This window comes from Dromiciops gliroides, chromosome 4, assembly GCF_019393635.1.
Source record: "Dromiciops gliroides isolate mDroGli1 chromosome 4, mDroGli1.pri, whole genome shotgun sequence".
NCBI lineage: Eukaryota > Metazoa > Chordata > Mammalia > Microbiotheria > Microbiotheriidae > Dromiciops > Dromiciops gliroides.
The window spans coordinates 193195295-193218476 of record NC_057864.1 but is presented as its reverse complement, the minus strand read 5'-3'; the positions used below and the strand labels follow the sequence as shown (position 1 = coordinate 193218476).

General features: G+C 36.6%; 1 protein-coding gene across 8 annotated transcripts in view; it reads left to right on the top strand.

The window, feature by feature from the left end:
• The window catches only part of CDC27 (cell division cycle 27), a 108696-nt gene extending 86796 nt beyond the window's left edge, over positions 1-21900 (top strand). For 3 of the 8 annotated variants that reach the window (XM_044002671.1, XM_044002670.1, XM_044002674.1), the window contains 4 exons: positions 111-239; positions 5199-5273; positions 15390-15546; positions 18930-21900. In XM_044002671.1, the coding sequence (XP_043858606.1) occupies positions 111-239; positions 5199-5273; positions 15390-15546; positions 18930-19012 (444 nt within the window). In that variant the 3' untranslated portion in view covers positions 19013-21900. Of the gene's footprint in view, positions 1-110; positions 240-5198; positions 5274-13194; positions 13315-15370; positions 15571-18929 lie in introns of those variants that run through there. The other 5 variants (XM_044002669.1, XM_044002668.1, XR_006356354.1 and 2 more) reach the window with 4 other exon arrangements.
• Positions 21901-23182: the final 1282 nt, after the last annotated feature.

Below are 23182 nucleotides of genomic sequence, written 5' to 3'. Positions count from 1 at the left end.
TCTGTGAGTGGCCAGTTGAGTAGTCTTGGTTTGGCGCTACATTATACTGTGGCTCCTTTTGGAAATTCAAAAGAAAACATGAAATTATATTATCTTAATATTTCTTGTAGGTTCAGCATGCACTAAAAAAATCTGAAAAGGCTTTGGATACCTTAAACAAAGCCATCATTATTGATCCCAAGAACCCTCTATGCAAATTCCACAGAGCCTCGGTTTTATTTGCAAATGAAAAATATAAGGTAAGTTAGGCAACAGTATAAAAAGTTGTATAAAAGTTAGTATAAATGTAAGTTGATTGATTGGTTAGTTGGTGTATGGGGTCCTCCTTTGGATAATATTGTTTTCTATCCTAGACTTTCTATAATTTGAGTCTAGTTGTTTTTTTATGCTCTCAGAGTTAGACTTTGACTTCTTTCTGATCTGTAGAATCACGTTTTTTTCCCAGTATTTAACATTGGACATTTTGCTACATAAATGATATTTTTATAATTTTTTTTTTTCATTTTTAATGTTTCACTTTTTGGACCACTGACAGATGTTTATAAATTGATAGATCAGATTATTTTGCTCTTAGGATACTAACCTTCAGGGCAGCTAGGTGGCACAGTGGATAAAGCACTGACTTTGGATTCAGGAGGACCTGAGTTCAAATCCAGCCTCAGACACTAGACACTTGACTAGACACTAGCTGTGTGACCCTGGGCAAGTCACTTAACCCCCATTGCCCTGCAAAAATGAAAAAACAAAACACATACTAACCTTCTTAAATCAAGTGAGGTAGATGTGAACTGGGCATGTAAACATTCAAATAAATGCATCAGTAACAATGGGGTATTCCTTTTCTATTGGGAAGAGGCGGTAAAGTCTAGGGTAAAACTTTGATGGAAGAACTTATAATGAGGGGAGAAACATAGCTGAAGAGGGAGGGAAGAAGGGGAGAAAAAATTGAGAAGAGACATAAAATAACACAATTATCTTTTTCTTGATTAAGTCTGTCATTAGCAGTCAGAAGTTGAGATAGCTTAATCAAAGGAATTCAGATTAGTTTCTTACTGAAAACAGTCAGTGCATAGGAAGAGAAGGAGCCAGAGACCTCCATTTTAATTGAATCTCTCTTCCTAGAAGTTTGTTTCTTTCTTGTTCTTATTTGTCCCATTCTTTTTTTAATCTTGTCCCACAACATTAAACATTACTGAAAAGAATTTCCTACATAAAGACATTTGAATATCATACCTCAAGAACCCACGATTTCATCTCTTAGCATACCTTTCACTGATGTAGATAACAATTCCTCTACTCCTTAGTGGAGTACTTCATGAGTTTCTCTGATCAAAAACAATCACCTTTTTTTTTTTTTTTTTTTGCGGGGCAATGGGGGTCAAGTGACTTGCCCAGGGTCACACAGCCAGTAAGTGTTAAGTGTCTGAGGCTGGATTTGAACTCAGGTACTCCTGAATCCAGGGCTGGTGCTTTATCCACTGCACCACTTAGCTACCCAACAATCACCTTTTGTTGGCTAATTCTGGTGATAAGCCCTACTTACATTTAGAAGCTGGTCAGTTTGTAACTGAAACTGCGATCAAGCTTAGTAGGAACTGTTGGAGTTTGTGCTCAGCTAGCATAGCCTTTTAGAATGCTAGGTTGCTTCTTTGCTATGACAAGGCCTGAATGAAGACTTTAATTAAAGGAGGCTAAATCTCAGAGCTAGGAATTAAATATAGATAGACCAGTTTCTTATTTTTGTTCTAACTTGTTTAGCTATTATGCTTCTCCTCTCCTTCTAGTCCTCTTTTGATACTATCTTTGAACAATAGTGGAGACTTGCCACTCTGCTTAATTATGATCCTTTCTCAGAAACCTCAGTATTACTTTTCTACTTCAATTTTTTTTCTCTTGTACTTTCCTCTTTGAGATTTTTTTGACACTGTAATCTACCGTATTTTTTGGTCTCATCATCTTATTTCTGTTACCATTATTCAGTTTATGCTTCAGTAAGGATTTCTGTTTCCTCAAGAAAATGTCTTCTTTCTTTTTGCAATTATTCCAGTAGAAGGATTTGATTTAATTTGTTGTGCATGAGAAACCTCATAAGAGATGTTACACCAGGTATGGATTAAATCAGCCCTTTAAGAAACTTTTGATCATGTATTGTGTACAGACAGTGGCCATGTGGCCATTTAGAGGCAATAACCTCTAGCTTGCCTGCATCACTTGGGATTTAGCTGTATGTCATGAAGATTTATTTTGCCTGGCAGTATGCTCCAGTATCAACCTGAGGCTAAGAAAACAGATTAGCCCCATGATCAGAAACTGTCAAGTGAACCAGAGTTGGAGGACCCAGGATTAGTATACTTCAACCTGATCTTTCAGATAAAAGTTGTTGGTCCCTATAATATCCTAACCAAAGTTTAGCCACTTCATTTCACTCAAATTGTAAGCTCTCTCATGAGGGACTCTACTTTTCCACTCAGTAATTCTGTCCTTTTGCTATCCACTAGGGGGAGGAATTGCATGAGTTTTCATTTTGTTTTTTGATGTTTTTGCAAGATGGTTCTTAAAACATTTTCCGTTATAAGCCAAACCTACTGGTAATACTCTTAAATTGAAAGCTAAAGGAGGTGAAACTTTCTTAGAACAGTAGAACCAGAATTTCACAAGAACTTAAATGTTGTTTTCTAGAAACAATACAATATAATGGAAAAAAGACCTGGATTTGGAATCAAGAAATTCCTAGCGCACCCACCCCCCCCAATAAGCTCTATGATTATGGTCAAGTCAGATATCTTCTCTGAACCTCAGTTTCCTCATTTATAATTATTGTGATGATTCATGGTGTTGATAAATAATGCCTCCAAACCTCAAGTGCTTAAGTAAAATATCCTTAATATATATTGTAATATCTAATAGCACAGCCTGATAGTTGTGTATATTGAAAAATAGAATATTTCCCTAAACCTAGGACATTTAACCAATAATAGTAGTTCTCCTTTATCCACAGATCATTGAAGTGATGGTATCCTTATTTTGTAGGTGGATATATTTGAGAGCAAATGACTTATTTCAAGTCATTCAGTTCCAAAACATTAGTTGCAGAACTTGAAATCTGTAAAAATTCATTCTAATCAAACACCTCTATTTCTCAAAAAGTATGCTTTTATTTCAAATTCGTATACTGACAAGAACAAAATCTGAGACTATGTCACAGGAGATTTATGTAAAAGAAGCTGTGGCATTCCTGTAATTTAATAACTACATTGGATGGCTTGGGCTTGCTATTGGATATTCTTCCATGCCATGTGTGCTTCTAGAGTTTGAACAAATCTTTAAATCTAACGCAGAAGAATGAAAATCCTCATTATATCTGAAGTGTTGTGTTTGGATTGATTGAGGTCTCTTGTTGAAGATTCCTTTAAACTATGGAGGGATCAAATGCCTTATGATAATTTCAGTAGTCCTTTATCCAATGAATCCTTTATCCAGTGACTATATTATTATCAAGAGACTTTTATTTAGCACATCCTCCTTTTAATTTTCATCCTCTATAACTCCAAAATGTCATATTCCACAATATTCTGCTTCCTCTTTGCAGTAGAAAGGAAGAAAGACAGCCTTTCCTGAACAACTCTGTAAATCAATGTCTTCCATCCTTTTTGCACAGGCGTGTGGAGCTCACATTTCCTTTTGGTGTCATTCCCTCAAGACCAACTAGTAATTAAAAAGAGGGAAAGGATTAGAAAGACAATGACCTGCTATTCTTCTTGTAGCATTAAAAAAAAAGTAACTTAAAACAATAAACTGTTCGTTCATTTCAGCAGATGCTTATCAAGTGTCTGTCTCACTTGATATAGTGCATAGAGTTAGCCTTGGAGGTTCTTTGGTCTCTGACACTTACTGTGTCACCCTGGGCAAGTCTGAATGTAAGTTCCAGAGTTGGTATCAGCCTACTTGGGCAGAGGGAGTTACCTCACCCTGGAGTTCCCTACTCCAATGAAATCCTAGACCAGTCCCCATCCTTGTCTCTAAGAACACTACAGAAAAAGGAGTGTACAGAAAATAACGTATCCCCTTCCTCTCTCAGAGGGGATACGTTATTTTCTAAGCTTTAAAAAAAGTGGGAAAAAACTAAAATTTTATTCAGAATGCATATTAAAAAATAATATCACTTTTTCCTTGTATTCCTTCCTTCCTTCCTTCCTTCCTTCAACAGGTATTTGAGTGCATGGTTTTTATAAAGTACTTTACCAGACTTAAACTGCTTCCTTCCAGAGCCAAGCTTGCCCATTCACTGACCTCTTTACTACCCACTTGACACCTTCACTGTCCTTGGCATTGCCTTTCACTGGTATTTTCTCATCTATAAATACAAACACAGTTTCATCTTTCAATTTTTTGTTCACTCCTTCACTCTAAAACTCTTTATATATAAGATTTGTTTTGTTTTGTTTTCTTGTTTTTCCTTTCCAAGTAGTTTAATATTAATGTATATTTATATATCGGAAAGAATGGTAATATATTCAAAACAGCCTCCAAGATATTTTAGGAATGGGATTTTTAAAAGAAAACCTACAGGGAAATTATTGCTTTCCTTTTTCTTTTAAAGATGGAATACCAGAGGCAGCTACGTGGTGCAGTGGATAAAGCACTGGCTCTGGAGTCAGGAGGACCTGAGTTCAAATCTGGCCTCAGACACTTGACACTTACTAGCTGTGTGACCCTGGGCAATTCACTTAACCCCAATTGCCTCACAAAACAAACAAACAAAACAAAACAAAACAAAACAAAACAAAACAAAACAAAGCAAAACAAAAAAAGATGGAATACCTGGCTAATTTAAGTTTGGGGTAGGGAAATATTCAAAGTACTTGACTTTGTTACAAAGGAGGAATATTCATAGAATTTTAGATTAGAACATGACTGTTAGTAGTTTCAGTAGGATCTTAACCTAAAATGATGAACCAAAGAGTTTTTCCTCTTTTGTTAATAATGTTCTTCAGTTGAATACCTTCCTTTTCTTTGTTGGCTTCATTGGTGTGTGCATTTTGTTCTCATAGCTGCCAACTAGAACTAAAGAGTACTGAAGTACACCTGGAGAGAGTTTAAGATGGTTTTAGAAATCTATAAAACAGGAATTTTCTTGTTCAGAACTTGTAGCAGTTTATCTTTTGTTCAGCAACTTAATTGTGTTTTCTCTCTTTCAGTCTGCTTTACAGGAACTTGAAGAATTGAAACAGATTGTTCCCAAAGAGTCCCTCGTTTACTTCTTAATAGGAAAGGTAAAAGCTGGAACTGTAATCCTGAAATAAGACTTTCATATACAAAACTAACTTTCATAAAGAACAAGCCTAAATTGCCATGTATTAGGTGCTCTGAGGAAATGCAAATTAAGTAGACAGCACTTACCCTTAAGGAACTTTTAGGAGGAGATAGAACAGATAGGGGTGGGAGTGGGGGGAATCTAAAGAAAATACATAACCAAAATACATAAATAAGTACCTAACTCATTATATTTGGAGATTTGAATCCTGAGAGCAGGTTAATCTGGGGGAAATTGTAGAAGAAAACTGAACAATTTTAAGAGCGAAGCCATACTTTAGCTGAGAGAGATGAAGAAAATTTCATCAGTTAGTGCAGCATTTTTAAATGTTAGAAATGCATGTAGGGGGCAACTAGGTGGCACAGTGGATAGAGCACCGGCCCTGGATTCAGGAGGACCTGAATTCAAATCCAGCCTCAGACACTTAACACTTACTAGCTGTGTGACCCTGGGCAAGTCACTTAACCCCAATTGCCTCATCAAAAGAAAAAGAAATGCATGTAGATTGGTAAAAAGACTTACTTGGGGGGCAGCTAGGTGGCGCAGTGGATAGAGCACAGGCCTTGAAGTCAGGAGTACCTGAGTTCAAATCCGGCCTCAGACACTTAACACTTACTAGCTGTGTGACCCTGGGCAAGTCACTTAACCCCAATTGCCTCACTAAAAAAACAAACAAACAAACAAAAAAAGACTTACTTGGTCCTGTGGTTTGAGATTTACTGAACTTTTCTGTGTTTTCCTTTATTTCATGTAACATCATTTATTTCATTTGCCAGAAATGTACCACATTAGGGATTTTGGAAAGAGAAGTGCAATATGGAATCATAGAAAAGGGAAGCTTATGGGTATAATAGGGTGTACTTAACCTCAAAAATTTGACTACACATTTAATAAGTATGAGTGTGACATTTGATTGCAATCTTAAAAGACTCATCAATTAAGGGGCAGCTAGGTGGTGCAGTGGATAAAGCACTGGCCTTGGATTCAGGAGGACCTGAGTTCAAATCCAGCCTCAGATACTTGACACTAGCTGTGTGACCCTGGGCAAGTCACTTAACCCTCATTGCCCCACAAAACAAAACAAAAGACTCATCGATTAAAACCTTCAGTTATATCGCCATCATTGTCATTATCTCAAACTTGTATTTCATCTTAAGGTGTGGGGCAAGCACTTTTCTCATAACAACTTCCAATCAAAAAGCATTATATACAAAGACAGAAGTGAAATAGTCTCTGCCCTCAATTAACTACATTCTACTCAGGGGAGAACAACTTGTACATACATATACGTGTATATCCAAAGAGATACAAGGTAATTTAGGATAAGGAAGATATTGTTAGATGGAGGATCAGGCAAGGCTTCATGTACAAGCTGGCAGCTGAGCTGAACCTCCAGAGAAGCTGGAGGTTCTAAAGAGATCAAGGCCAGAGGTGTGAAGACAGGAATGTATGGCCTCAGTATATAGACCAGTGAATCATATTCAAAGGGATGACACTAGAATGCATAGAAGCTGATGGAGTCTCCAAGTGTGAAATTGTAGAGTAGAGAGAGAAGAATCCAAGACAGTGTCTTGGCAGTACAAGTATTTAAGGTCCACGATAGGAGGCTCCAGCATAATTTGAGAAGAGTGGTCAAACAGGTAGGAAAAGAACTAAGAGAGCAAAGTCACCTTCAGCAGTATTCAACCTGTTCAACAATGTCAAATGCTGCAAAGATATCATAGTAGGTGTTCAGCTCTTAAAACATTACTATCGGGCAGCTAGGTGGCACGGTGGATAAAGCACTGGCCCTGGATTCAGGAGTACCTGAGTTCAAATCCGGCTTCAGACATTTGACACTTACTAGCTGTGTGACCCTGGGCAAGTCACTTAACCCCCATTGCCCTGCAAACAAACAAACAAACAAACAAAAAACATTACTATCCCCAATTTACAGGTGGGGAAAGTAAAATTTAATAAAGTTCAGTGATATACCCAAGGTTATGCTTAGCAAGCGTATCCAGCATTCAAACCAACATCTCCTGACTCCAAGGCCAGTATACTTTTAACTCTAAAATAATTTGTGGCAAAGGGACACTGTAAAGGTTTGCAAGGCCAGTCTTAATAAGGGGTCCTGACTCTGCCTGTATACCTTTAAATCAGAGTTGGAAGAGAAGATGGCTGTTGAAGCACAGTGGCAAAGTTCAAAGAATTACATTAACAGAACTATAGAACACAATTCAATACCATTTATCGACTGGTACAATCAGTTGGAAGGTTAATATTTAAGCCTCATCAGAACACAAGGCTGTTTTTCAAGACTAAAAAATTGGATAGTTTTCATTTCACCTTGGTACTACATTATCAGAATACTCCTAGTACTTGTTGAATGGTTACATGATTAGAATTGGATCAGTCCTCTTCTTTCCAATATCTGTCCTTTTTAGTGTAGAAACTTTTCTTGCCAGTAACCTGCATTTGTAACTGCCACATCAGATTGTTCCTCTCGAAGGTCCCGGAGCCTTCAGACTGTCTTAGCTCACAAAGTTTCTGTCAATCTTAAGATAATTGGACTATCTTAGTGTAGTAGAAGAAGAGAGGGGTCTTTCATTGCGGGGAGGGGTTACTGCAGAATTTAGAATGCAATTCTCCCATCATAGTTGGGAAGTTCCACGTCTATCTTCTATAAAATCCTATGCCTGTCCAGCCTGGATAATAAGATTAAAGAATTAGATCTCAGAAAGGCCTTAAAGATTATCTAGTCCTATCCTCTTGTTTTACAGCTTCAGGAACTAAGGCTCAAAGAGGTTGTGACTTGTCCACTAACTAACAGTAACAAAGCCTGGATTAAAGATGTCCAGGTGTCATTGGACATATTTGTATTCCCCTTGAACTTTGTACTTCTGAATCTGACCTCTGAGATGATTGAACCCAGCCTGCATATATCAGGCACTCAATAAAATTTTAAGATAATAGAATGTTTTTATCTTTTGGTACCTTGGAGAGAGTTTTCTTGATACCTTTTCAGTTGGCCTTCTTAAAGACGGTTAGCTTTCCTGACAATGAACCATAAGGAACTTAATTAGCCACAAGGAAATTCAGAATAGGCTTACAATTTTGAACTTTAAAGCTGTGAAGGACCTCAGAGGTCATCTAAATTTTAGCCCTTATTTTATATAGATGAGGAAAGTGAGACCCAAAGAAAGAGTAAGAGCCTTACCCAAGGTCATTCACAAATTAAGGTTAGGTTCCAAGGAAATCTATTCTTTAAAAGTCCCTGTCCTCAAGGAGCCTAAAATTCTGTTGGGTAGATAGTACATACACATATAAATATTTACAAAACACAGTAAGTATAAGGTAATTTTTGAAGAGAGGTTCCAGCAGCATGGTGGGAATCAGGAATGGAAATTCAATAAATATTTATTAAGCACCTACTATTTACCAGCCACTGTGCTAAGTGCTTGGGATACAAATAAGAAAAAAAGACAGTTTCAGTTTTTTGATTTGTTGCTTTCCTGATTTTTTTCTAGTTGGATATTTTTTCATTGATCCGTTTTTTCTCTTCTGTTGATGAAAGTGTTTAGTGACATATAATTTTCCTCTAAGAACTACTTTGACTTTTATCTCAGCACATTCTTATAGTTGACATTTTCTTGGATGAAATTATCTATTATTTCTATGATTTATTTTTGACCTAACAATTCTTTATGATTGAGTTACTTCGTCTCCATTTAATTTAGATCCTTTCTTCACATGCCCTTTATTGTTTATACTTTTTTTCTAATGTATCCAAAATTCTAATCAGGTAATTGACTCATCTGTCTTTATCTTAGATTTGCATAGGTCTACCAAGGTCATGTCGAGGTCCCTATTATAGTTTTGCTGTCTATTTGTTCCTGTAATTATTTACCTTTACTCATTTGAGAGGCAGAATGGCTTAGTGGATAGAGAGCTGACCTCAGAGCCGGGAAGACCTAAAGGGTCAGGTCTCCCCTCTGACACATACAAGATAAACTAAACTTATCCTTTCTTCATCAACTTTCTGCCAAGTTATTTTCACTCCGGTGAGATTTTTTTTTCCTATTGCTCAAGGTACCTGGGCCCTTGGTTATTTACAAACCCACTTCAATAGTATGATTGTTAATTACTTATATGAAGGATCAATGATTGTATTAGCAAAAGTACTTCTTCCATTAAAATGACTTTATGAGATGGTCTTCAGCAGTTACTGTGGCCATCATTCTGTGATGATGAATGCCTCCAATCTTAGACATAGTCATTAGGTTCAGATTCAGACCTTTGCTCACCTGTGTACCAACAGCATGGCTCCCAAGAATTCATTGTGATGAGGCAATTTATTAAATATACTAGTTAGTGTTACCTAAATTTTATATCGACAGTGCATTTATTAAAGGCTTGTGATTCAGATTGCTGGCCTCTTTAGCATATGAGATCTCTAGATAAATTTACCGTGATCAAAAAGAAATGTCTCAAGTATGTTCCTAACATCCATTCAGCTATCTTGAAAGAGTAAGTTAATCATTTAAAACAGGACAGGTTAAACTCCATATCACACAGTACTGTAAAATAGTATAATTAATGTTGTCTTATGCAGTATGAAAGTACTTCCTTTCTACTATACAGTGTAATTTATTGCCTCACAAATAGAACATTAATGTTTATTTTCTCAACAAGATTCATGTTTCATTGGTGTGAGTCCTCTCTCCAACTTCTTGTCATCTTGTGTAATCCAGATTCACCCATTCCAATGGAGGTCTTCCTTTGCTTTTTTGAATATCTTTGAGGGTACCAGTGTAGCATTCTCTTTATATATAGTTCTTTTTCTAATTACGCACAGACACACACACACACTCTCTCTCTCACACATACACACAGTCTCACTGTTGTCTTTTTTATCGGTTCTCATTGAGTCATTAGTAATATGCTTCTTGTAGGTTGCTTCCATTGCCCTTTGGGTGTATGATTTGCAGGCATAAAATATATTGCTGCTAAAAAAATATGGGCTTTTACAAAGAATGTAGATAAAGTACATGACCATTGATTAAGGAATGACAAAACAAGTTGTGGTACATGAATGTAACAGAATATTACAGGGGCAGCTAGGTGGTACAGTGGATAGAGCACCGGCTCTGGAGTCAGGAGGACCTGAGTTCAAATCCGGCCTCAGACACTTGACACTTACTAGTTGTGTGGCCCTGGGTAAGTCACTTATTTAACCCCAATTGCCTCACCAAAAAAAAAAAATCAATCAGACAACAGAATATTACTATACCATAAGAAACAGTGAACATGAAGAATTTAAAAAAGCATAAGAAGACGTATCTGAACTCATGCAGGGTTCAGAAATAATAAGCAGAACCAGGAACATTATATACAAAATGACTACAAAAATGTAAATGGAAAGAGTTAGGGTGGGGAAAAAAAGCTGAGAGTTGCAAGATCATAATGACCATGCTTGGTCCCAGAGAAGAGATGAGAAATCTGCTTCCCTTCCCCTGCAAAGAAGGGGAACTATCGATGTAGAATATTTGATATCCCCTGACTTAGTTCATGTGTTAGTTACTTTTGTTAAACTGTTTTTCCTCTTTTATTTTTATTCTTTGTAACAAGAAAAAAGCAGGGAAGTATATATTTATAAATGAAAATTATGTAAATGTAGTAAACAATTTTTTCAAAGATTTTTTTGAGTGTCAGCAAACAAAGTGGGATCATTGAAAGCAGTATGCAGTCTGATTTGATTTGGTTTCCTATTCAGTTCTAGGCCCAAATCATTCTTTATCTGCAGCTCCTATACTAGGTTATTGGATTCTAGCTTTAGAGCTGGAAGAGATCCCCTTACGAGAGGAAGACAGTACACAAAAGGAAGCCGTAAGGGGTAGAAGGGTGTTTCTAGCTGAGAGACAAGTAGAGCTGCTGATGGTAAATAAAATTACCTGGAAAAGTTTGAATCCTCTATAAAGGCAGGCCTTAGGAGGAGTTCATCACTCAGTTCTTCAGACATAAAGGAAAGGCAACTGAAGATGCTAAATTAATCTTCAAAATGATGAGGATTCCAGGTATTGAGCTTATCTTGGGGGGAGGCAAAATATTCCTGGAGTCAAAACCAAGCAGGGCAGCTGATGGTAAATGATTAATTAATGATCATTGATTAAAGTCATATCCCTAGTCACATTTCTCATAGAAGCCTATATTCTTTTAACAGGCACAAGAGGTATTGTTAATATAAATTGTATTGATACCTTTTGGTTTCGGATCACAATCATTTCTTGACATACCCTCCTCCTTCTACCCCACCTTGAAACAGAATTCTCTTTGTAACAACTGAAAACAATTAAGTAAAATCACCCAGTTTGTTAGCTATAGCTGATAGTGTCTGTAACATTCTACTCTGGTTGTCCCCTGCTTCTCTGCTGAGAAGACATACTCTGGGACCATACTGTGAATCAGAATCAGCTTCCTTGTAATGCTATTTTTCATTTACATTGTAATATGTGGGTAAAAGAGAGAAAAAGAGAGATTTTTGTTCTGCTTATTTCACTCTGCACCATCAAATTAATCTTCTTGGAAGATTTCTCTGAATTCCTTGTTCATAATTTCTTACTGTACTATACATTATATATTTGTTGCATTTATGTATTACAGTATAATCAGTCATTCCTCATTCAGTAGGCACCCAAATAGTAGGTTACCACAGAAGTGCCTGCTACCAATGTCTCAATATATATTGGGGATATAGAATTTGACAAGAAACTAAAGATCATGGGACACAAGTTGTTTTCCTCGCTGTTGACCATCAAAGGCAAGGATTGCAAGAAAGGTTATTTTGAAAAATGAACAGCTGGCTAATTAGGCAGTATTGATGAATGGGATTCGGATTTCTAGACCACAGCTTAAAATATAGGACAAGAAGAAATTGCTGGCCAGAGATAGAGTGCACCTTACAAATATGAATAAGAGTAAGTTAGATAGCCTAGAGAGTAGCTATAAAAAAAGAAGAGTAAGAAGAGTAATAGTTAAAGATACCCAGAAGATCATGGGAGACATGCCTTTGCTACATACAAATACCAAAAGTTTAAGCAAGAAGAGCTAGAATTCATAATTTGAAGAGTGTTTAACCTCATAGTATTACTGAGACATGGTGGGATGAAGCCTATTACTGAATCTTGGCTCCACATAGGAGCCAAGAAGTAGGATATGTATTAAGGAGGATGGGCTAACACTATATTAAGCAGGTATGCTCATATGAGGAAATCTGAGAACCAGAGGGAGAAAGGATGATGGAGAGTAAAGATCAATGGAGGGAGAAATTGAAGACATTTTGTCATTGGAGTATACTGCAGAGGGAGAGAAAGAGGAAATAAGTGAAGATCTGGGGAAACATCACAAGCCTAGTACAGAGACATGGTATAATAGTAATGAGGGACTTCAATTATCCAATTATCTCCTAAATTCTGGAGACAGACAACAGTGAAACAGTTCCTGGTCTCAAGGAGCTTACATTCTGACTGAAGAAGCAACTTGTAGGAATGCACACATGCACATGCACATGCACATGGTGAATCCAAGATAGTTTGGGGAGGGAGAGCATAGCAGCTGGGAGCATCAATAAAGGCTTCATATAGAAGGAGGATCTTGAGTTAAGCCTTCAATGAAGCCAGGGAGGCATCAGTAAGGAGAAAGCATTTTAGTATCAAACTACCAGTGCAAAGAAATAGAGGAAACAGAGCATCCTCTGGAGAAACAGCAAGCAGATTACACTGGCTGGATTGTAGAGTATCTGGAAGGATGTAATGTATGTGAAGAGCTTATTAAATGCTGGGAAGAGGAGTTTATAGCTGACTCTAGAGGTAATAGGGAGCCACTGATTTTTTTTTTTTCAGTAAGGAGTGACATGGTAGACCTGTGCCTTATAGGAAGATTACTTTAGCAGCTGTATGGAAGACTTGGAGAGAGACAGAGAGACTCGAGGCTGGGAGACCAGTTAAGATTCAAAGCAGTCTAATCAAGAAGAAATTGGGACATATGTAAGAATGTTGTGAAGTTAGAAACAACAAAGAGCCATTAGATTTGGAATATTGTCTCATCTATCTTATTGTTATAAGGTCAAATTTTCTTCCTTGTAATAAAAGCAACTCTTTGATTGTTACCCATACTTTGAGCATTTTTTATAGCCATCTGAAGCCATGGGTTTTACTGGTGGGTCCTTTCTTGGATTTTGGCTTTTATAGATTTCTAGAAGTCTCTTACTGTTTTTCCTACTTGTAACTGCTAGGCATTATGGTCACTTAGTAGAATTCATATATTCTACATATTTACCTCTTCTGTGAAGACCAAACTGAGCTGCCACCTCCTCTGTGAAAATTTCCTTGATTTCTGTCCCAGCCTCTCATTTGAAAATTATTTCACTTGCTTCAGATTTATTTAGCTCATACTTTGTATTTTCTATGCTATTTGTGTACATAATGTGTCTGTTCATCTTCCCTTTCCTATTTGGTCATAAGCTCCATAAGGGTAAGAACCTTTTTTTTTTCTTTTTTCTTTTCTTTTTAAATCTTTTGAGTGAGATTTTCTCCACCCATTAGATATAAGTGATTTAACTGTGGTAATAATCAGCATATAGACTACAAATTGTGATTTAACATGTTTAGGTATTCTTTATAGAACAAATAAGGCAAATATTAGTAGTGCTTATAAAGTGTTATGTTGTAAACTGGTCTAGAAAATAGCCAACTAATGGAATTATCTGCTATCACAAATCAGCATCCCTATTAGCTTGTTTTTACATGAGTTTGTCTTTTCTTTGGACTCTATGTCAGATATGCACCACTTTGGTTGTATTTTGATGGTCTAAAAATAGTAGTGTATAAATACTTTTTAGCCCTGGGTAGGTATAAAAATCCAGGGGACCTGTGACTCAGGGTCTTTGGGTCCTAGACCTGAGACTGGCTTTATTGTGAGATAGGCCCTTTCCAGAAACCTATTTTTTACAGCTTTGGTTTTCTTTCGTCTAATCCTGTGATTTAGAAATTTTCGCAACAATCTTAATCTTTAGAACCTAACACAGTTTTATTTGTGATAAGCACTCAAGAATTGTATATTAGATTATATCCACAAGAAAGTCTCCTTGTTGAGTTTTTTGTTATGTTTTATAATTTCTTAATTAGAACTTTAAAGTTAGGGATGACATTCCCTCAAAGGGCATTAAAGAGTTATGGATAAAACAGGAGACATCAAAATATCCCTCTATCCATTATGGTCATTTTTAAAAAGAAGAATAATTGCAGTAGATTAGCATTCTTCAGCCAGCAACATAAGCAGCAAATTCATAGTTAAGGTAACACTTGTGAAAAGCCTTCTGCTTCCACTGTTTTGTACATAATATTTGGAATCTCCCAACTAGAGAATACTGGAAGATATGTGGTACATTTACCAAGACCCAAAGTATTCTAAGGTAGATCAAGCATATTGATAATTCCTGATTAAAGTATAGCAACTAAAATTCACAAAGTCAAGACTGCATTATGGGAACAGAGGGTGTAGAAATTGAAAGTGCAATCAAATGTTTGGAAAATAAAAGTCATTTGAGAGTAATTTGTCCTCTCTTTTTGCATGGTGGTTTTTGCTTCAACAAAAGAGAATAGCATTTGAAAATATTAAAAATCAGTGAAGGGGGTAGGTAGTTGGCACAGTGGATAAAGCACCAGCCCTGGATTCAGGAAGACCTGGGTTCAAATCCAGCCTCAGACACTTGACACTTACTAGCTGTGTGACCCTGGGCAAGTCGCTTAACCCTCATTGCCCCACAAAAGATAGATAGATAGATAGATAGATAGATAGATAGATAGATAGATAGATAGATAGATAGATAGATAGATAGATAGATAGATAGATAGATAGATCAGTCAAAGAAAAAAGCATGAATTTATGTATAATGTATATATAAAAATACATTCAAATTGATCAAGTGATAACTTAGAACATATAATAGGAACTCACTTTAAATTTTAAATGTTCTGTCCTTTACAATTGAAATCAGCAACATAATGAAAAATGTAGTGTCAATATTTATTTTTAGGTTTACAAGAAGCTAGGTCAGACTCATCTGGCCCTGATGAATTTCTCCTGGGCAATGGATTTAGACCCTAAAGGAGCTAACAACCAGATTAAAGAAGCAATTGACAAGCGTTACCTTCCAGATGATGAGGAACCTATAACTCAAGAAGAACAGATCAGTGAGTGTTATCCATATGAATCAGGTTTGTATTTCTAACTAAACCAAAAAAATGTGGTGTATCACATGGGAATCAGCATTGGGGTAACTAACCTAAAAGTGAACAGACTATTATAACAATAAAAACATGGAGATATGTATGTATGTATACATACATACATGCACATACACATATAAATAAATTAAAACATCTAAATAGAAACAAAAGAAACATGGCTACATCAGGTTATCATCCATACAGCTGACTTGGCACTTTGGATGAATCATATTAAATTAAGGAAGAATTTAAACACTGTCCTTACTCTAGAAAATGCAATTCCAGCAACCCATTTCCACAAAGATTTATTAAGCAACTACTGTGTGCCAGGAAGTGTGATAGATTCTGGGGCTACAAAGACAAAAATGAAATTTCTCACTAGAATCATATGTTCAACCAGGGGGTTTTCACTTTTCTGGGAGATGCTTGCACGGAAGATGTTTTAGCGAGGTATAGTAGAAAGAGTGTCAGACAAGCAGTCACAAAACCTGGATTCCAGCCTTTGCTCCCTTGTTAACTTGCTTTGTGACTTTAATTCATTAGGGTTTCGCTTTGGTTTCCTTTTGGAAAATGAGACCAATGTTAAGAAGGTAAATTGAGATAATAGATGTAACAGCACTTTAAAATATATATACTTTTTAATCAAATTCATGAGAATTATTTGTGTATTTTAAGTTATAAAAGGAGCATGTTTCTGAGGAAATAATTATTGAAATGCCTATGTGACTAATACTATATAAACTTAAGAATAAAAGGAAATGAGGATAGCTAGGTGGTGCAGTGGATAGAGCACTGGCTCTGGATTCAGGAGGACCTGAGTTCAAATCTGATCTCAGACACTTGGTGCTTTCTAGCTGTGTGACCCTGGGCAAGTCACTTAACCCCCACTGCCCTGCCAAAAAATAAATAAAATAAAAGGAAAGAAGGAAGGAGTAAGTTCACCAATATCTCCTATTTTCCTCATTTTACAATTGAGCAAGCTGAAGCTGGCAGAAGTTAAATGACTTGCCCAGAGTAACACAGCTAATTAGGGTCTGAATCTGGATTTGAACTCAGGTCTTCTTGACTCCAAACCTAGCACTCTATCCACTGTGATACCTAGCTGCCTTTAGATTTAGAACAGTTTTTGTTGTTAAGCTGTTTTTTAGGTATGTCCAACTTCATGACAAAGATATTGGCATGGTTTCCCATTTCCTCCTCCAGTTCATTTTACAGATGAGGAAACTGAAGCAAACAGGATTCAGTAACAGTACATATTTGAGTCTGGAATTGAACTCAGGTCTTCCTGACTAGGTGCAGCATTCTGTCCACTGAGCCACCTAGCTGCCCCTTTAGAACATTAATTTAATCTAAAAATGCCCTTAAATCAATTGTTTCTTTCAAAGATCAATATGAAGTCATCTATTAATTACCATCCCAACTTTTTGATACCATCAAATAATGGTGGGTGTTATATGCTGCTCTGAAGTACCACTATATAAGTTGATGGACTTTAATAAATAGCCTATAGCAGCCAAGTATATAAAATGCAGTCCCCCCCCAGTTAGAGTGAGCAAGCACTGACTGGAATTTCTGGGGGCGGTTTTGTTTGTTTTTAGCTTTTAGGGTAGCCACTGATAATAGTTGACAAAAAGTAGCATTTACAAAATTGTGTTTGTTTGTTTGTTTTTTGCGGGTGATGAGAGTTAAGTGACTTACCCAGGGTCACACAGCTAGTAAGTGTCAAGTGCCTTGGGTCAAATTTGAACTCAGGTCCTCCTGAATCCAGGGCCAGTGCTCTATCCACTGGCAAAATTGTCTTTTAATTGGAATTTTAAAGTAATAATTACATCAAGCCTAAGAAACCAACATTCTAGAAATCATTCCTATTGAAGTGTATTTCAATAACATTATCTATACCACTCTTTTGGCATTATCTTGGTATTTATCTTTTTAGATACATATATGCTGTTTTCCCAAATCATAAGCAGTTTGAGAACAAGAATAATTTCATGTACCTTTTATATGCTCAGTTAGCTGTATTAAGACCCACATAGCATGAAATAGTAAAAGTACTGGATTTGGCAGTCAGAAAATCTGTGCTTGCTAGTGATATCACATCGGGTAAACCATACTGCAAGCTGTGATGTTTAAAAAGTTCGAGAGATAGTTTCTGGGTAATTCATCATTTTAGTAATAATACTAGCGTCTTACCAATAAAATGGGTCAGTGATACTCTCGAATGCTAAAGACAGGTCATGGTGGCAGGCTCAGTTGATATGCCCTTGGAAGAGTGGGTATGCCTGAGAGTGGCAATCAACTCTGATTTGGTTAACCATTAATGAAAAGAATGAATTTTATAATGAGGAGCATAGGGAAGTTGCTTTGATTGTGTCATTTACTTGTAAATTGCCCATCCTTGAGTAATCTAATCCAATAATTTATCCCCACCCAAACCTGTGTAGAGCACTTTGGGCTTTCCCACCAGGGTGGGATCTGAACAAGATTGAGGAGAAAGTTAATTCCATTTCATTATCAGCAGTGTCCTTCAGAGACTGAAAAGTCTTCTGAAAAAAATCCTGGTTCTAATTCAATAATTGATTATTAATATGAAAGAAACAATAATTTCACTGCTTATCTCCCAGATTGGTTATGAGGCACAAATGAGATATAAAATATGTAAAATGTTTTATTAAATTTAAAGCATAAAAATTTCTTATCATTTTACTAGAGTTGTATGAAAATGGCATTGTATAAAAAATTCTTGTTGAAAGATGTTTTTAAAAAACGATATAGCAATGTTTACTATAAATGCAATATATCCCTTTCTTAAATTTCCCTTCTGCTATGGCAAAACTCTGCTTTCAGCAAGTAACCCCAGAAATCCCAGATCCCTCTCCCAGAGAGAATTTGCCTGAAGGTGGTTTACTTGTCCAGAGGCATTGGAAGAGAAGACTAAACCTGGAATTCACGTCCCCTTGCTATTTGTTTGTTTTAATAGACATTCAAGTAAAGGGCTTTGGATTTCATGTCTGACAGAGAAAAGGTGTTTTTACATATTTTTCTTTACTTCCCTGAATCCACCACCCTTTCTTATCCTCACAGTAAACCCCAAGGTCAGCTCTCTTTGACATGCTATTGTTGAGTTCCCTGAAGGGATAACTCAGTAATTCTGTGCAAAAGAGAATCAGAATTGTTTCTGCAAGGAAGGCAGGTCATGTGCATTTAAATATTTGCGCTTAGGGTTTCCTTCTTTCATTTTGTCTCCATCTAATTCTGCTCACCTGACTTGTTTTCATACTAACAGGACACATTTGTTAGATAGCTGACTACTAACCACATGATATTTTTTGTTGTTGTTCTTAAAGTGGGAACAGATGAATCCCAAGAGAGCAGCATGACAGACGCAGATGACACACAACTCCACGCAGCAGAAAGTGATGAATTTTAAATTCTGGAAGCCAGACATTTGCACCTGGATGTGTGACTAGTGCTGTTATTTTTTCTTGTCCCTCCATGTCCTGAGTCTTCACATCTCGAGCCAGCATCGTCATTATCCATCACTTACACCAGGAATGTGCCATTTTCATCGGACCCAGACTGTACACAGAATGAATGAATGGCAGTGCAATATTCATCTGCTACCAAGACTGGCTCTTTCACCTATATGAACATGACCGTTTGTGGGGGAAAGACTTTTTTTTCTTTTGTCTTTTTTGTTTGTTTGTTTTTTTAAGCCTCCCTTTGTTGGAAAGCTATCATGGAAGGAAGAGTTGTGTTTTGCCCTAAGGGAACTTTTAGCCAAGGGAAATAGTGATGAACCAGAACTTTTTGGTCTTTCTCCAGAAACTTGTCTTAATTTAGTTGTGTTCTTGGTAAGTGGAGTGACTGACCTTCATTTCCAGGTTCTTCAAGGATGGTGTTGGCAAGTGCCAGATGGAACAATAAAAGACATTGCCTATTACAGAGTAACTTGAATGCCAAGGAATGTAAATTACCTTAAAATTACAGTGTCTCCTGTAAACAAATATAATGGGCATAATCCAGACACTTGTGTGTGTAAGAATAAAATGTCCCTCCATACAGTGTAAACTTGCTCTTGGTAAGAGGAGAGTGTCCCAGAACAGCAGCTTTTACAAAATGTTTTTATACCTAACCAAGAGTTTTCAATTTATTACCTAGCTTCAAAGTGTCAATCACTGTTGTTTTGGTATTACAGACTAAAAAGTTGGTTGTTACCTCTTCTCTTAAGCCCTGTGGGATCACCTTTAACATTTAAAGATAGGGTAGTTACCTATTAAAAGATCAAACCAAGTCCCCTAACAGGAAATAAAATTCACAATAATAAACAGTATACAAACACTAAATCAATCTAGAATCTAAGGGATCATGACAGTGGAAGCCTTAATATAATTAGAACCTTTACCATAAACTTGAATCTATATTGTTCAAGACAGTATCCTTTCAACTTTTATAAGTGTTGTTTAAGCAGGATGCAAGAATGTGCAATTAATTTGGGGTTGTGGTAGTATCCATTTTTAAGGTTCTCTGCTTCTAATTCATTTTCGATGGCATAGGTCACCAAAATCTTGGTTTGGAGTAGGTTAGGTTTAGGCCAATAGAAATTTTTTAGTTGAAACATAAGCCAGATTGTATGAAGGTGGCAGAAGTTCTCTCCTGTGTCAAAGTAATGTACAGCAATTTAGGTTGATGGTGTCCTTGGGGAATGGGCATAAGTTTCATATTACAGGATTTTAAAGAGCCAATTATGCACAATAAATTGGGAATGATTGAAATTTCACAACAACCTATTTAAGTAGTCTTTAAACATATGTTCCTCCTTTATTTTAATGTATGTAATTTTTAGGGAACCTTTAGTTATTAACATTTTTTTATTTAGTGCCATTGTCAGTGCATATCAAATGACAATTTCTTAACGACAGGAGTAGATACAGTTTGGGGTCATTTTGATGAAGGAAAAACTTATCAACCATTGACTTGTACTTGCTAATAACCAAGCTGTGAAAATTAGGTGGATTATAGGAGATACGAAAAATTTTTAATCTATGGATTTATTAATGTTAGAATATGAGTAGATTTGACATTCACTATTTGTCTTCTCTTTTAAACATGCACTAAATCCTGTTGCCAATTAATGCAAGTCAGAGTACTAGATGAAGGTATTTGGTGCCAGAGAGGTATTTCATCAAATTTTTCTACTTGATCCACATATAAGCTCCTCGAGAAAATTGATGAGGAAACCCAGATTGAATGAAAGGAGCACCACTGAAATTTCCCAAGGGCTGCTGCTTCGATTTCTAGCAGAATATTGCATTTTGTTTATCCACTTGTAGTTTTGTAGCATTTAAATTTAGTTTAGGTTTTTCCCCCCAATTGCCCAGCCTTAAACCAGCTGTCTCATCTAGCATTTCATAGAAAGTTTTCAACAGGGGTATTGCTGCAAAACCCCACACTGTACTGTTTGGAGAAAGTGAAGTTAGCAACATTATTTTCTAAACTACAATTGGATACCTTTCTGTACTGGAAGTTTACATCCACTACACCAAAGGTAGAAATCTTTCTGGTGCTAGTCCATTGGAGATGAATGGAAAATGGTCATTGTCAAGGGCATACCATGACTGGAAGGAAATCCATCAATTTTGTTGGGATCAATCTTAATTTCTTTCTTCCTTAGGCCAGTTTTCAAAGCCATTTCATTCTATGGAGCTTTTCCCCACCCAGCAACAGTTTCTAATTCTTTCCCCTACCCCACAGTTCCCTTCTTCCTTCAAATAATAGGTAGAAAAGGGAGTTATGAAAAAAACCCAAAGAAGCTCATTTTTATTGAACTAAAAGTTGTTTCAAACAGCTATAGTTCATTTAGAAGAAATTTTTTAAACAAAATTACCAAGTACACCTTGACAGTTTGCTTTTTTTTCTGTTATATATATATTTTTTAATTTTGTTCAGAAGTTACAAGTTGTTGCATTGGAATTCAGTTTTGAAAAATTGCCTTGGAAAGGGTTCTTAACTCTGGAATTTTAGAAGGATAGGAATTCTTCTTCTAAAGTGGATGGTGGTACTCAATAATAAAAGATGGTCCCTGCTTTCTCCATACTTCATTACTTAAGAAATTTTATTTTTTCCAAGAGCTAAAAGTAACCTTTGAACCATGCTGCTGTTGTACCTTAAACAAAAAAACTCAGTGATGACCAATATTTAGTCTATTAAAAACACTTTGAAGAAAATAGTTTGGAGGTCTCTGATCCGGAACATAGTATGGGTATTCACTGAGGAATAAGGTGACTCATTTTCTTAATACAAAACATGACAACAAGGTGGGGGGGTGGGGGGGGATGGGAGGGAGGGATGCAAGTGTGGGTGTGATGTGTACTATTTGCATTGAAACAATGTAATTTTGTGTCTTTTCCTTTTTTTGCTTTTCTTGACTTATTTCAAAAATTGTACAGTCTTTGGGGGGGAAAGTCTTTTCTGTTAATATATTTGCAATTCATTAAAGGATGTGAAAAATCCAAATAAATTACTTTTAAAAACAGTTTATAATCAAGTTGTTAAAGCTGCAAAAACACTGTGCTGTTTGTATTTTAGAATAAGGCACAGTGAAAAACAATGGTGAAATTGGACTGTTTCATTTCCTACAAAATGCCAGACCTAACTGGGGCAGCTAGGTGGCACAGTGGATAGAGCACTAGCCCTGAAGTTGGGAGGACCTGAGTTCAAATGTGACTAACTAAAATGGCCTGAAAGGTACTGTAAAATGCATCTTGGAGACTTGGGCCAGAGGAACAGGTTAGAGTTCCTAGAGAGGAAATCATTCTGTGCCCAAGGAAGCAAAGGAAAAAGTAGACTTAGAGAAGGTTTTGGCAGGAAGGAACACTGGTAAAGGAGGGAATTCCAAATCTTGTAGGAAGTCAGTCACAAGGGACATGGGCATATATTTCTAAAGAGAAAAGAAGGTCAGGGAGAGAGTAAAGGAAGAAAGTATAATTTTAGACACTATGCTCAGCCCACTACCACCCCCAAGTCTCTTAATTCTTTGATGTTGCCAAAAATTCCTTTGATAGCAAATAAAATCTTTTAAATCTATAATAAAAATTGAAAGAAGATTTTGAAACTTCCAAGAAGTGGAGTAATAGTAATAGAACATTCTTAGGGGGGGATAACCAATGCAAAGGCATGAAGAAGATGAGATGTCGTTTATGGAAAACAGCAAGTAGGCCAGTTTGAATGGAACGTAGGGTTGGGGAGGGAGGTTATATAAACTAAATCTGGAAAAGCTAGATTGTGAAGGACTTTAAATAGCAGAGGGGCTTCTATCTTATCCTAGAGACAGTAGAGGACCACTGATGCTTTTTGAGCATCAACAATCAAATCTGCAGTTTAGGAAGGTTACTTTGGTAACTTTATGGAAAATGAATTGGATAGGGGAGAGACCAGAAAGAGGGAGATCCGTTTAAGGGCTCCTAGAGTTAGGAGAGTTTGGGTGGTGGTTGTGTGAGTGGAAAGGAGGTGATAGCAAAAAATGTGGTAGAATGATCAACAAAATTTGGCAACTAATTGGACATGAGCATGAGGGATAGAGAAAAGTTGAGGATGACCA